This window comes from Netta rufina, assembly GCF_964035555.1.
Source record: "Netta rufina genome assembly, chromosome: 3".
Taxonomy (NCBI): Eukaryota; Metazoa; Chordata; class Aves; order Anseriformes; family Anatidae; genus Netta; species Netta rufina.
In genome coordinates this window covers 81210187-81226436 of record NC_140125.1, presented here as the reverse complement: position 1 = coordinate 81226436, position 16250 = coordinate 81210187, and the positions used below count along the sequence as shown (strand labels likewise).

At 47.5% G+C, this 16250-nt stretch overlaps 1 protein-coding gene across 1 annotated transcript in view; it reads right to left on the bottom strand.

Annotated features, from left to right (window-relative positions):
* The window catches only part of RSPO3 (R-spondin 3), a gene marked incomplete at both ends in the record, with an annotated part of 59981 nt that extends 56115 nt beyond the window's left edge, over positions 1-3866 (bottom strand). The window contains one exon of the mRNA XM_084283501.1: positions 3770-3866. Within this exon, the coding sequence (XP_084139627.1) occupies positions 3770-3866 (97 nt within the window). The remainder of the gene's footprint in view (positions 1-3769) is intronic.
* Between the last annotated feature and the right edge of the window lie 12384 nt (positions 3867-16250).

Genomic DNA, 16250 nt, shown 5'->3' with positions numbered 1-16250 from the left:
AAAAATGAAGGCGTAATTTTGCCAGTTTGCATTCTGTCATTTCTCTTCTGTTTTATTTCATACAGCCGTCTATTCGGTTGCACAGCCATACACTAACTTAATTGTGGACTCGTACGCGTCTGTGCGTGAGGTGAGACAGTGAGGCAGAGAGGTGGCCGGGTGGATCTCTCCACTCGTGACCATGACCAGGAGTGGATGCTGTAAGACCCACTGTCCTGTAGCGGTGGAGGAGCCCACGGAGGGGCAGCCGAAGGAGCAAACGCCTTTACGGTGACGGTGCAGCTCTTTGGGAGCCCCGGGACAAAGGGACAAAAGCAGGATGCAATTGCCAGCATCAGGCCCCAATGGGCTACCAGTATCAGGCACATTGCAGCTCCACTACATCGTGCTGACAGTTTTACACCCTGGTGTAGGAGCCGCGATACAAACACAGAACTTTCTATCTATTTTCTGTCACTGTGTTTATTCTGGTGATTCCCAAATTTAGCCCCCGGCTCACTCACAGCCCACGGGGTCACAGCAAATGCTCTGGAGGTCATTCACAGAGCCGTATCAAATAATGCTTCATTTCCAGCAGTTAAAAGGTCAATGAGAAAGGTGTACAACTGTCGGTAGTGAGTTTTGAGGGTTGCTGGTGATCTGCAGAGCCAAAATATTTTGGAGCTATTGACTTAATCCTACATCTTTTCTAAGAAAACTGCACTCACTGGCAGGTATGTAGAATTTCTCAATTATTGGTATGCTACTCTATACTTGCTGCATATTAATCTCTCTTGTAGGACCCAAATGAGTCACTCAATTTGTTAATCTTAAGTGCTCTTATCAGAATAAAAACACAAATCTCTTTGCTAATGGCAAGTTTGCTTTTGAACTTTTATTGATCATGTCTGCTGTGCCTAATTATGGACACAATCCCCTGTCTGCACTCTGCTGTTGACTTCGGACAAGTTTCACCTCTCTACAGCCAACTATGTGTTTACCATATGAAACAGAAATTTAGGATGCTCAAGCTGGTAAATACAGTAGGGATTTGGGGAATGAAAGATCAGACTTTGCTCCTAGTAAAGATTACTTTGACAGTAGGTACAAAATAAGTAATACTTCAGGTCCAGGTCCTTCCACTGGGGTAAATTAAGAAAGAAAATGGCATTTATATGAGTTGAGAGTTTGGCCCAGCATATTCTGAATTAGTCAGTTCAGGCTTTGCTATTCTTTTCTCCTAAAATACGGCAGCATGCAACATGATAGATTCTATACAACATAGAATAGGCCCTCGGATATTTAACAAAATGAAATAACACGAGCTCACTGATTCACTGCTTGACAGCAAGTAGTTTGGGCTGCATTTAAAAATGCACAGGTAGAATGAAATTTTGAAAGCACTTCTCAGCAATGGGACTAGGACGTATGCTTAAAGGAAGCTGATGAGGAAAAAAGAAATGGAAATCCAGAGAGAGCCTTCCATGTAGCAGACAGAGGGCTCTGACAGGTGTCTTCTTTATCTGCATCCTACCATTTTTTCAAGTTGCAGTCTTCACGAATAACTATTTATAGATTTTAAAAGCCAACACTCAACACCCAGTGGTTACACCAGAGCATCTCTTACAGCCAGCCTGATCTGAAGACCTCAACCAGCGGATAAGGTGCACCATGCCTAGGTGAGATGTTCTGGTGGTTATTTACCTTCCCTTACAAAACAAGGAGCCAGCTTTCCATCCCGACTATTTCTATCTGAGATTTTTTATTTTTTTTTCCGCCACTTATTCCACTGTGGATTTAGCTCAACTTCCATCTTTTAAGCAGAAAACTGTGAGCAGCTTCTTGGTACCTTCCCTATGCACCAAACCAGCATTATTATTATTATTATTATTTATTTATTTTTTCAGCCAGCAATTCCAGCTGTCATTCCCGAAAGTTACGCAGCTACAGAAGGGGAGCTAAGAAAGACCCGGGCCGGAGCAAGCGAGGAGCACACACATGCACAAGCGTTCACACACACGCACACTCACACCCGGCAGCCCCGATGCTAGCAAATAGCGGCTGCTCTGCGCCCAGCAGCCCGGGGCAGCACGGCGGCTGCCTGGTCCCCCATAGGAGTGGCCTGGCGACCTCCGCGGGGCAGCGGCCGGGCCAAGCCGAGCCAGGCCAAGCCGGGCCGAGCCGAGCCGAGCCGCGTCGCACCTGCCGCCGGCTGCCCGCCGCGGCACAGGACAGCAGAGGTCGCCGCTGGCCCGGCTCTGGGCACGGCGCGCACAAGGTGCTCCGGGGCTGCCCCCGCTGCGAGTCCCCGCCGCCGGGACTCCGCGGTGCCCCCTTTTGCCCCCCAGGGGGGTCCCGTCCCTCCTCTCCCCCCCGGCCGAAGCCCTGCACGGCGCCCGTCGGGGGCCGTCGGGGGCCCCACGCGCGTTGTGGGGCGCGGGGCAGCCGCAGCTTGCGGGACGGCGGCTGCCAGGGTTAAAGGAGAGGGTGGGAAGGGATGGAGGCTGCGGGGCGCTCCCTTGCCAAGGACAATAAATCGGCCAACCCGGACGTGTTTTGCTTAGCCCCGGGTGCTCCCTCCGCCGTGGGGAGCGCAGGACCGTGCTGCGCCCCGCTGCAGGGGCTCCGTGGGTGAATCGGAGCTTGTGCGGGGAGGCGAAGCGCACAAAGGAGCTTTTCAGGAGCTGGCAGCGGCGCTCGGGGAAAGGGAGCGAAGGCAGAGCGAAAAAAAAATAATAATACTAACAGCACCCCCCGCCCCCTCCCCGAGGAGGTAACTCGGCGTACCCCTCGCTGATTAAATGCAGGCTGCCGTGTTTTCTGATACTGCCCCGGCATCTGCCGCCGGCAGGCGCAAGCAAAGCGGTCCCGCCGCCGTCGGTGCGCGAAAAGTGTCTGCCCCGAGCTGCCGGGGGTGGCCGGGCCCGGGGCACGTCCCCACAGCGGAGCCCCCCCGGTGCCCCAGGAGGGACCAGCGCCGTCCTGCAGGCGCCTTTCCCAGGGACCCTCCTCACCTCGGGCCGGAGCAGCGTCCCAGCCCGGCAGCCCCGGGTACTGCCCCGGGACCCCCGGGTACTGCCCCGGGACTCCCGGTACCCTCCCGCTGCCAGCCCGGCCCCGGGCGGCTGCCTGCTGCAGCGGGCATCGGGGCCAGCTGGGTCAGACGGTCAGACTGCCTCCGTCCCAGAGGCACTAAAAACTGTCCGAAATCTGGGGTCGCAGTCCCCGGGCAGAGCCGGCGAGCCGGGACGGTGCCACCGCGGTGAGTGGAGGCTGGAGGATCCCCTAGCCCCCCCTCACCCCGTCGGTGGGCTTGCTCTGCAGTGTTCGTCCGTCCCGGGGGTTCTTGTGGAGAGGGCTGCCCTCTCCGTCCTGCCCCGGATCGCTAAGCGGTGTCCGAGGGTGGAGAAAGGCGCTCGGGGCATCGCGGCCAAAACCAAAGTTACCTGTCGCGTCATCCTGCTTTCCCTTTGGGAAGTGCTAAGAAAGGCAGAGCTCCCCTTTACCGCACATCATTAAAATTAGAAGGAGCACACGCAGGTCTTCCCGGAGCCGGCGCTGCTCATCCCGGCGAGGTGAGAGAGCAAAGCAGAAGGGGCTGGGAGCTCGCCTCCATCACCCCTCCAACTCAACCAAACTCCCGTAGCAAATCCGCTCGGGCGCGCCGCGGGCGCGGGACTCGCTTCCTAGCGCTAGCAAAGGCGCCGGGGGCACACGGAGCTCCCGAGCAGGTGAACGGCACAACGAGAGGAAGCAGAAGTTATCAAAGTATAAATCTCTTCGCACTTACTTCTTCCCTGTCGCCGTACCCTGGAGGCGTGCTGGCTGCCAATGTATTCCATAAAGTTCAAAGTGATAAAAAACCAAGAAAGCAGTCGCAATTGCATAGTAACCCTTTGAGAGTTCGACTTCTCCTTTTCGTTGGTTTTGTTTTTTCCTTTTCTTAAAAAATAATAATAATAATAAAAAAAATCGGGGTGCTAGGCGGCAAGGGATGAACACAGCAGCAGAAATACCTGCACTGAGATCCAAAGCTTGGCTTGGCTGGGCTGGTGGCCTTTGCCTTTTTTTTTTTTTTTTCTTTTTTTCCTTTTTTTTTTTTTTTTTTTTTTTAATCCTTTTCCTCGCCCCTCCGCTTTTCCCTATTGCACTTGGAAACCGTCCGGCCCGCTACCTGCCGCAAACCTCAGGGGGGTCTCAGCAGCGGAGAGGAGCCGTGCAGCCGCCGCCGGGGTCCATGCCGTGCCGGCGGCCGGCAGCATGATGTGGGGGCGCCGGGGGGTTGCGTGCGTGCGCCGGGCGGGCGAGGTGCCGACAGGACGGACGGACGGACGGACGGCCGTGCGAGAGAGAGGAGTGTGCGAGGGCGGGAGCGCCGGGGGGGGGCAGGAGGAGGACCCAGCCCCGCCGCCGCCGCCGCCGCCGCTCCGGAGCAGCCTCGCTCTGCGCCGCGGGCACCGCCAGCCGCCGGGCGGGCGCAGGTGGGCCCGGCCCCCCCCCCCCGGCGCTCCCGCCCGCCGCCGAGCAGCCCCCGGGCCGCCCGCGGGAGCCGCTCCGCTGCGGGGCCCCGGGGGAGCGGCCCCGGGGCGGGGCGGGGCGGGAGGAGGCGAGCCCGAGGCGCCCCGCACGGCGGGGGGAGGCTCCCCGAGCCCGGCCGAGCCCCCGCAGGGCGGCTGCGCCCGAGCATCCTCCGGCGGCGGGGGCGGGCGGGGGGCGGCACTTTGCCGGAGGGGAACCCGCACCGTGCGGCGCCCCGACGCCCCCACGGATCGAAATGGGGATGGGGAGGAGGGTGGGGGTCTCCCGTCCCATCCCGTCCCGTCCCGAGCCGTGCCGACCCGAGCCGTGCCCCGGGGGTGCCCTCCCCGCCGCCGCCGGGACCCCCAGCGCAGCCCCGGCAGCAGGGGCACGGCTCAGCCGCACCTAGGCGAGGCACGGCCGGCTGTCTGACAGAAGGGTACCGCGTTTCCTTTCTGCGGCAAAGGTTTCTTTTTTGGGGGGAGGGGGGACTTAGAGAAGGGGGAAACTGGCTGCTTGGCTGGACCCAAGCTCGACTTGCCGCTTATCTCAGCGGCTATCCCTGGAAAAGAGGGGGGAAAGCCGAGTAAGACGGCGCTGATGGCATCAGGAGCCTGGGCGGTGTGAGGAGCAGCCGCTCGATTTGTAACTGTTTTCCTCGGTCTCTCCCCCCGTGCCCCTCTCAGAGCTGTTAAATATCTGCACCATAAAATGTGGGGGATTTAAAGGTCTGTGGGAGGCTCCCTTTGAAAAGGACTCTGGGGAAAGTCTTTCTAATCCAGGATACTTGAGCCGGATGGGGTGGGATTGCCAGAGAGGCATAAAATAAAAGTAATTCGGCAGACAAGCTGAGGGGCTATGCTGACACGAAGAAAGCCCGTTCGCCTCGCTGTCGGGTTTTGTTTTGCTGGAGACTGAGACTTCTTGTGTGCTGGTGCGTGTGTGGAAACGTCGGAGCGAGCCAGGCGAGTGGCATAAATAAACAGGGCTGCGGGGAAAGGACGGGACACGCGTGTGAGCCAACCTGCAGCCAGCCAGACGGCTCGCTCGAGCAGCATTAGCACCAGCGGGCAGAGAAAGCATGTCAAAAAATAAACGCTCGGCGAGAAACATAAGGAAAACATTAAACAAGCGGGGAGTGCACTCCCTCCCCTCGCCCTGACAAAGCGCGGCTGAGAAACTCCGCTTGCTGCGCCCCCGGCCCTGCCTGCCTGTGTGTCCCCACCACGCGTGGGGTGCAGAAAGGGAAGAGGGCACGGGGGACAAAAATCCCTGCCTTGACCCGAGCTGGGCTCTGCTACAAGGCAGAGCGAGAGGATGCCGGAGGGCTGGGCTGCCTCCTGCAAAGCGCTCCATTAGGGGAAGGAAAGCAGAAAGCAAAAATAAAAAAAGCCAGCGGCAATAACAAACCAAACCCATAAACAGTTACTGCAGCCCTGCAATAAAAAGCGAAGATTTATATCGCTGAAATGTGTGGAAGAAGCTCGTTCCAGAGCGGAGCTGTGCCTTGGTGCTGTGCTGCCCATGCTGGTGATGAGCGATGGTGGCCAAGTCAAGGCCGCCAGCAGCCCAGCCCACAGAGGCCTTGAGGGTCCTGGGGTCAGAGCTGACTAATGGGGTGTTTCCGTAACTATCTTGGGGCTTTGGGCTGGATGGCAGAGGTGGGGAGCTGGGGGAGCAGCTGGTGGCCCAGGGCGGCTCCAGGAAGCCAAGGGTTTTGGAGCCCTCTGTTTTAATGAACTGCGTGCAGCCAGAGACCCTAACATCAGCTAGGAGAAGTTTTTGAAATACTTTTTTAAAAATAACTGTCTGTTAATCAAACTGCATGGTTCTTTCACTATTGCAATAACTGCCCAGTGGTTTCCCTGTCCAACTCTCCATAGCTGGAAAATAGTATATTTAATTTTCAGAATAGCTAATAACTTGGTAGAAAAAAGAGGTGAGCTCACGTTGCTTGATTATGTCCCAGAAAAGACTTTAAGATAATAATATTCAATTAATAGCTGTTATTGTGCTTGCTTAAAATGGCACTCTGGTCATAAAAACTAGCCATGTGAACAGGACAGCTGAATACTAACCCTTTGTCATTCTTCTCCAGACTGGAAATAGTTTGTGTAAGTGAACAAAAGGGTTGTTAATTTGCCTTTTCAACTTGGGAAGCATGGTAAAGAAATAAAGGTGTTGGATTAGTTCTGATACATAATTTGGAAATGGAACAGTGTCAAACATGAGATCCTTATTTTTCAAGTGCTGCTCCTGGTGCAGATTACACAGATAAGACTCCCAGCACTGAGCATCCCAGTAGATGCGGGTCAGTAATGCCTGCTCAAGTGAGAAGGGCTGGAGGACTGGAGCCCTCATCCTGCGTGAAGGTTGCACAATCCAACGCCTTCACTGTTTGTTAATCACTAACAATATTCTTGGCACTACCCAGGACCCCAAAACATTACAGCCTTTGCCCCAGATTTTATTTTTATTTTTTTTCCCATACAAACTAAGAGGCAGGCATGGAGTGGGGAAGACATGCAGGGAGGCACATATACAGAAGAAATAACCCAAATCACATATACACATATGTGTATGTGTACGTGTGTGCGTGTGTGTTTGTATTACTACTCTTTTCCACATTTCCAGATCTGACAGTTGTTGCATTTCTCTGTTATGTTTCCTAACATAACCCATTTGTTCTTTAGTCAAATTCAGTTTAGGAGGTTAATCTTCTGCAACATCATGAGTGTTCTCAAAAGCTGTTAATATCACAAACAGAGGATTATAATTGTGTAGTCTAAATAAACCAAAAGAAAGGAACAATGTGAAATTACTCACAGTAGGTTAAAGCTATGAGAATGTGTTGGGGTTTTTGTTTTATTGTTTTGTGTTTGTTTTCCAAATAAAGTTGTTCCTAAGGGTCCAGTCCCAATATTTTTAATAACACCTTTATGCTTTAAATATTCAAAAGACATAATGGCAGAAAGTTAATAAAATGTGCAATAGGGAACAATCCTACATTGGCAAAGAATAGACCAGATGACCTAATTGATTTTTCCCATCTCGGACTTGTGCAATTCTGTAATTGTAATGAAATCTCAGCGTAATCAAAGCCTGCAGGATTGGGCCCTAAATTAGCATGTCAGTCTGGGCCAAGTCCAAAGCTTGTTGCTGTCAGCTTGACCCTTCATCAGTCCAAGAGAGGTTTGGATCTGGTCCTCTGGATGACACTGAAAGGGAGCTGAAATGTCGTTTTATTGTACAAAAGGGAAAAAAAAAAATAAATAAAAGGAGAATTGTTGGGAAAAACACATGGGTAAATTCTTCAATACAAATCTTCCAGATGCAATTCAGTTAGGAAAGTCCAACAGGAAGGCCTCAAAATGAAACTGAGAACTTTTTTTTTTTTTTTTTGGCATAGAGAAAGCTTTAGCAGTTAACATGAGGATGATCAAAACCATGCTAAGTCATTGTTTCCCTCTATTCATCTATCAGTTTGTCATCTCTTGGTCTTGCAATCAGATCGTAAAGCCTTTGGGATGGAGACCAACCTCTTGTTCTGTCTTTGCAGAAGGTATGCCTACAGCAGCTTTGATCTTCCAGTAAAAATTTCAGCATTGCCATGGGATTCTTCATGTAGTTTAGGTGTAAATACTCAGCCTAGAACAGAGGTGATTAACAAAAACACTTTCATGATATATGATACATTTTAAAAAAATGCTTTTGGTCTAGAATAACTAACCACTCGGAAGGCAACACCAGAATAACTGCACAGGTCTAAATTCATGCACCAGTTTACACAAGTGTACTTTTCCTGTGGTGACGGCCCATGAGGTAAAATAAAGCTGTGACTGGGTAAAACTGCAGGATATGAGTAACGAACAACAAAGGTTTCACAGGACTCTGACACATTCTTTTGTTCAGGCATTGGCTTCTCTGTGATTCCAGTAGTTGGGAGGACGACTCATGGCACCTAAGTTAGAAGCCTAATTGCTTTCTCACTTTGGCTGTGGTTCCAGTGAGATTCTTTAGCAGGAATGTCCCCCTAGGTAGATCCCACACTTGCCCAAGTGACTCGCTTGTTCCCACTTCCTGGGCTGTGCTGGCCCAAGCGTTAGCAGTAGCACACTGGATTAGGGAAATATCTGGCTGGAAAAAAAAAATGGAATCCCACAAAAATAAATAAATAAATAAAAATAGAAATGGTTTTGTTCCAGCACATTTGGTTCCCTGATCTAGTTTAGCATGACAAGCCAGGAATAAAAAGCCTGATGTGTAAAACAGACAGTAAGGGCAGCAAGTGTCTCAAAGGGGTCTATGAAGCAATCACACTACTGAATTCACAGATGTAGTGTCCTTCAGAAAGGCAGAGAGTAGAAAAGAACCCTATCTTCTCACGTGTGTGCTCATCCCCTAGCAGGCATGATATGCATATAGTCCTGTGACGAACAGACAGACCTGAAGAAAGATGATGGTGCATGGTGCGGAGCTCCTGTGCTCCGATTTCAGCTGTCCTCAGCCACCACATCCACTTGCCAGGAAGTCCTGAGGCAGTTCAGCTCAAGCTGATCTGAAGGCTCCTCTTCTGAGCTTCTGAGGTTGTTCTTGCCCAGGCCCAGCACTTTTCCACCTCCCTAGGTCCCAGGCATGGACAATTCCTCTGCCAAGTTCCCTCACAAGGAACAAGCTTAGAAACACAGCAATGAAATTACTCTGCCTACAAAACACCATCTCATTTTCTTTTAAAACACATAGTATTCACCTGGGAGGAAGGGCATCAAGGGCATTGAAGTACAAGGACAACCCTTGTACTTCAAACAGGATGAGCAGATCCCAAACTCTTTTCATTACCTGCTGTCATGTTATTGACAGCTCCTGACTCGTTATCCTGGGCTGTCCTGTATGTAAGTAATGGTACATATGACCTGGAATCAATTGCATTAGACAGGAAGGTGTGACTATTTTCATTTCAGACTATATTTTACAATATGGTGTCACTGCATCACACACAGTCAGGTACTGCGTCTACAAGATGTCTGTATGGAAAGGCAGCAGTGATACAATCCTTGCCCTCAGTGGGCAGCCACTGTCATGACATGAGGCATGGAGTGTGCAAATATGGGGTGCCCTGCCCTGGGGTAGCTCATCTGTATGGTACCAGGAGGGGCAGCAGGTCTGCCTGGGGTACTGGGTCTCTTGTTAATAAATATAGGGAAACAGCAGCAGAGTCCCTCTTAAACAAGCATGTCAGGGTTGGCAGGACTGACAGCTCTCATCACAGCTTCCCTACACCCTCTACCTCTTCAGCAGCACCACCACCCAAGCCTACCTCTGGCTTCTTTCCTCAGTCACAGAGACAACACTCTCAAATGTAGTGCATGAAACATGACCTTGATGTACCTGATGCTTCCTCGGTTTCCTCGTCGTACTTTACAGGGAGCTCTTTACCTCACTTACTGACTTAATATGCCAGGCACCACTGGTGGATGTGCTGCCTGCTGTGTTGCAGAGCACTGCGCTGCAGTCAGGTAGTCCTTCACTAAACGTTGGTAAACGTGTCACTGATAATTATTGTGTGATATTTCAGTAACATATGACTGTATTAGGGAGATAATGCTAAGCAATCAAGAAACATTTCTGTACTTAAATGCTCTTGATTCATATTTCAAGGCATAATCTGAAGGTCCAGAAAGACTGCAGAATAGTAGTCTTGAAGAAGGATGTTCTCTGCTAACCTCTGATGCACCAGAGACATGGTCCTCTTGAGAAAAACTTATCAGCGTGAGCTGATGTCTGTGCCTGTGCCTGAAGAGCAAGAAGCAGATACTTATATTGCAGTGGCATCATCTGAACTGAAATAAGCCCTTGTACCTGTCATGAAGAGACCTGCTTTCCTCAGTCAGAGCATCACCACTTTGTGTACCTTCAAGCATATTTTTGACTGCTGTTCATGACTGGAAAGAACTTCTCTGTATTTCAGTTCAGGACTTTATTCTTCTTCATATGGTGCTGATGGCTGGCAGTGGAACAGCAATCATTTAGTGATGTGGAGCTTCTGCTGAACTATCAACATTTACTGCATTGAACAAGCTACAAAACAGACATCAGTTACAGCTTGAAAGCCAAGATTTAATGAAACATACAGGCACCAGCAACTTAGGAGTAACATTTTTAATCTTTTAGGTGTATGAATTTCCAAGTGACATTAAAAATTCAACAGTTAGAATCATAGAATCATTAAGGTTGGAAAAGACCTTCAAGATCATCTGGTCCAACCATCACCCTACTACCAATGTCACCCAGTAAACCATGTCCCTAAAATACTTAAAAGCCCTGAAAAACAAGCATGAATAGGCACACACCTCTAAATTGCAATGAAAACCAACATTTACCATGAACTGAAAGACAGCAGGAGCTGGCTATATAGAAAAACTTAGCCCAACAGTTTTTTTTTTTTTTTTTTTTTTTTTTTTTCCTTGCTGGTTATCCATCCATGCCCAATCCAGCCAGTCTCCCCATAAGGGCAGAAAGCTGCATCCTTTCTTTCAACAAATTGAGTTTGTTTTCTCCTTTCTTCCTGAATCCACTGACAAGAGATTGTCCTTGGTGGCTATGACCCTTGGCCAGGGGGTGAAAGCATGCTCTGTGTACACCTTCAGCATGAGCTACAGCCTGCACCCCTAGCTCCTGGTTATGGGACACTTCATCTGGGGTCACTCCTCCTGCTGCAGCCATTCCACTGCATGGCAAAGGAAACCATATTCACTGCGTCAAACCATTAGAAGGAGACAGTTTTAAGGCACATGAAGGGAAGTCTTAATTCGTCTCTCTCTCTAAGATTGCTTGCACATTTCACATTAAATGAAAACAGTCCTTATGAGCAGAAAACTGGTATCTCCTGGCTGCGTGTCCTAACCACTAAGCAAAAGCATTCTCACTACCATTTTTTTTCTGTCCCTGTTTTATAAAGAAGTTATTGCACACAGCTTGTTGAGAGGGGTCCAACCGGTGGCTGGGTCTAGCTCTGCAGAGCGTTTGTGCTCTGCCCTGCTCAGCCTTGGCCCTCAAGCTGCTCACCCAGGAGTCCTGCCTGGGTCAGCTCTGGGTCTCCACAGGGCTGAACACCGAGGAGCATTCACCCCAAACAAGGAAGGATGTTGTGCATTTAATTGGGTGCTTCTAGACTAAGCTGCTGCTGAGGACGATTCTTAGATCGCAGTTTTCCACACAGCTGTCAAAGTCCCTGTTTGGATCCAGCTTCTCATACCACCCACTTTATGTCCTTGCAGAGTGGCACACAGTAATAGTATTCAGGACATAGCAGAGAAGAGTTTCATTGCTCCTTAGATGATAATACCCCACCGACCCACCTTCTAAAGGTGAAATAAAATCTAAAGGTGAAATAAAATCTCCATCTGCTTAGTCTGCAGGTTACTTATCTTTAATAATTAACTATTTGAGAGTGTTATAGTACCCACAGATTCGTAACAAGGCATCTGGAGCTTAGTTTTATACCAGGACTTAAAAAAAATATTTGTTAAGAAGTTGTGTCTTCCTGGACAAATATTTATTATAACGTACAGAGCTCAGAGTGTTTTTTATCTACAACAGTAGCTTCTACAAGCATTACTGCCAGGCTATTTAAAGAAAACCAGGCTGTTTAACCATGGGGTACGGATACAAAGAGCACATGTATATGTATTTCAGGAACTCGAAAGCTAATTTTGTAATATGGAGTCAAGCAGGGCATATGGTAGATAACAGTCCCCTTTCACATTCTAACACAGGATAGAGATTTCTTAACAAAGGCAATAGAGTTGCAAAACAGCATGACTTTGTTGCAGTTAGTAATTAATGAGGTGCTAAAAGTGCCTAAACAGAGGATCCCAGACAGAGAATGCATGACTCAAGAGGATAAGAAGCCCCCATCCTTTCAAACAACAGTGTCATTTAAATAAACAAGCAGCAACTCTCTGGGTTTGGTGGGGTGGGAAGGGTGCATTAGCAGCCATCACAGCCCTTCGCTGCAGCAGCATGCAGAGGAGCCAGTGCTCTCCTGCCCTGGGAACCCAGTTGTGCTTTCCTTTTCCGAGTGGAGGCAGAGAGCCCTAAGGTGTGAAACATTTGTTTAATCCGTTACTGGGGAGGGGGGACATCACAGGCTCATCACTGCTGATGCTTTTCCAGCGGGATATCAGTCAATTCGAGTCATAATCAAGCAAAGGTGGTTGCCCTGAAGGCTGTTACCAGCTACATACTATGCAGGATGCAGTCTACCTGGCAGGCCCTCTTTTTTTCTCTCATAAAATACATCATTTCTATGTTCTCAGATGAGGTATAAACCCTTGTTTTATGCTTTTTGATTTTTTTTTTTTTCATTTTTGCGTTTTAACAAGCGTGGGAGATTTTGTGCCATTTTGCACAGCAGTTCAGGATTATTATTATTTTTAAACAAAATCAATTCCAGTTCGAGTATTATATTAAAATAACTAAGGTTTATAAAGTGTTTGTCTCATAATGTTTACTTTCTTTCCAACCAAACATTTATAAATAGATTGAGAGAAATGTGGCAAAGCACCAAAGCTATCCACTAAAATATTTCATAAGAAACTATAATGTGAAAGGGGAATAAAGGAGCACTTTTGGAAGTGATGTTTGTTAGTGAATTCTTTTTCGTGTAGGGGGATATGATGCAATATGTCATGTTGACCCTTTGGAGTCTATGGCATACTGATCCAAATTTATTCCTGGAGGGCCTGCAGTGCAGTACAAGAGTTGTAGTCAGATTGAATTTATCTACACATTTCTACAGCTAAGATTTTTTTTTTCTTTTAATGCTTTACAAAACTAGTAACTGAGAGTTCATCACATGCTGAGAAGTGATGGAGTTAGTTTGTGAGAAATACAGTTTCTGTATTTTCAAATCCAAGCATCTACAGCACACTTTTTTTTTTTTTTTTTTTTTTTTTTTCCTCCAGGTAGGTATTTTTCCATCCTAGTGCCTGGTGAAGAGAAATGAACAATCATGCATGTCCTTCATTCTCTCTTCCTTGTTACATATGAAACTTATGGAACACATGTGATGTCCTGTTGTTTTTCATTAGGCATGTTGATATAAACTCTGGAAGAGAGGATGTTGTTTCCACTATGATCTTTCTTGAAAACTGAGTGGCTTTTTTCTGTGCTACCTTTTCTTCTGTTGATTATCTGACTACTACTTAATCCTTTGCAGCTCCCCCAGAGTGAGCAGTAGTGGGATTAGTAGCAGGCACAGACCATGGCCGAACACTTCTGGTTCTTGTGTTGTGTCCAACGGATCTGAGGGAGTTCAACTGAAATGGTTGTGAAGACCTCAGTAGCTACAATGATAATGTTATTTTTGAACTAGATGAGTGATCTTCCTTTTATAAAAGTACACATGTGGGATCTGCAGATGTTGCAGTACTGTATTGAGCTTGTTTGAATCTCCAGTGCAGGAGATTTTTGACCCCAAGGGTCAAAGTGAATGATGGCTTTGTCCCACAACAGGTCCCCTATAGACATGGGTCTACTGTGGTCTGACTCATCAGGACAGACCAAAGGAAAGCAATCCTACTGTTGTTAGTTTATAAAGACAGGAGGGATTTGATTCTCTTTCCTGAAAATGTAGCCATCCACTGCTATGGCTATTTCAACTTTTATTAAAAATGAAGATCTTCCTTTGTTTTTCAGTCTCAGTGACATGGTCTGAGCCCTGCAAGGCCTGGCTTCGGCTGGCACCAGGAAAGGGCTTTGCTGAAGAAAAGCTACTGGGCACAAAGGGGCTGCACTTAGAGAGGATTACATCTCTACAGGACTGCCGTGGGCGAGTTTCTGCAACAAAAAAGTTATTCCCGTGTCAAGCTTTTCCTTAGAAATACTCTAGAGGGAGTCAAATCTAAAAGTTTATTTATCTTTAAAGTATTTCAACTGTAGTTCCCTCTTTTCAAACATTCTGTTTGCTTCCTGTTTATTTATTTTAGGCCTGTCTATTAATGCGGCATTTTTGTTTGAATGTGTTTGTACATTTTCAGATCAGATACGTGCTAATAGTACTTAAGAGGCATTACTTGGAGTGATGTGTCACTGTCACAGCAATAAATAGCCTTTGAAACTAGCAAATACCAGTTTTAGCTTTGAACCAAACAGAGTCCTAGGAAACAAAAGCAAAAAAAAAAAAAAAAAAAAAAAAAAAAGAAAGTAAAAGAGTTTCACATACCGAAGAAATGGAAGTATGGCTTGTATCGAAGATCGCTTTCTACAGTGTTTTCTATGGCTTTGGTATCTGGTGACACATTAAGTCCCTTACATGAATAATTTGCATTAGAAATGTAACTTTGAATCGGATGTAACATCCCATCAGCTATATGCTACTATTTTGGGTGAAGGTTGTGGATGCATCCTACTTTAAAAAAGTGAGTTCACTTTTAACATTGAATTATTATTTGAATATCCTATCTACTATCCTTGCTCTGCAGTGGTCATTAGACTGTTTTTAAACATATTAGACATATTTAAATATTTATTTAAACATATTATTTAAACATATTATTAAACATAAGAATTAAACGTATACAGAGATGGAGGGGAGGGAGGACTGTGCTACTTCAAAAATTATTCAGTGGGACAGTCTCTCCTGGGGCAGAGCTACCTCTCTTTAACCTCACTTTGCATACGTATCCAGCATAGCAGCAGACTGGAAACTTTTCTGCGTTTATTTAGCTTCCACTGGTTACAGCTGCTAAATGTCTTCTGGCTTTCTGACAACAGCAGAAAACAAGCATTTGTCAGACAACCTATGAATTCGATTTTTTTTCCTCAAAAGAGAGAGAGGGCAATGCTCATGAGGTTCACTTCTAGAGATTCTTCCACAATCATTGAAGGAATTACACCCACTGCCTCGCAGAAAAGACTATCTGGTATCTGGCAGCCCAGAAACTCCACAAATTCCCTGAGATCTAAACACCAAGCAGAGATAATGAGTGGGAGGCCAGAGTTAGCAGTTGAATTTCAACCTGGTTTCACTCATCAATGAACACATCCTGGTGTGACTCTGCAAGCAGAGCCCAATTTGTGCTGAGCCTTGTGCTTTGAGGGGATCTGTGTTTTGTTTTGTTTTGTTTTGTTTTTTTGATGGGGTAAATGGGAAGGATGTAGAGGGAGTAGTCACCTGTGGGTGGAATTGATCAGACCACATATCTGCATATGAACTTGTCACCTGGGCAGCTTTCATAATAAGAGAAATAATAAGACGGGATTTCTACAAGTGATTTGTTCATCTAAAGAGCTAGACATCTAAAAGAGCTGAGTTGAATCATGCTTTAAAATGTGTAGGTGTCTGAAGTTAGTTGAAATAATTTCCCTTCTGCACTGCTGTGTACAAAAGAAAGTGCAGAGGGGAGTTGAGGAAACTGGTAGAGCATGGGAAATTCCATTTTAGCTCACTGATATTTCCCAAATTATCCTTATTGCCTTTGCTTCACAAAGGCCTGAGGCAATCTGAAGAAGCCCCTGGAAAGCGCTGCTCCCCTCCTTTCCTATGCCTGTGCCTCTGGAGGTGATGAGGGTGCATGACTGTAGTGTGGAAAGACCGTGCTCATGTTTTTCTTTGTCATTACATTTGCTATTGAGTCTGTAGTGAGAAACTGAATGGGACATCTCTGACCTAGCCGTGTTCATCCATGTTGATGCAGGCTTTTGCAGCCTATCCTTTGTGTCTTGCCATCATTGTTCTTCCCAGGTTTTGA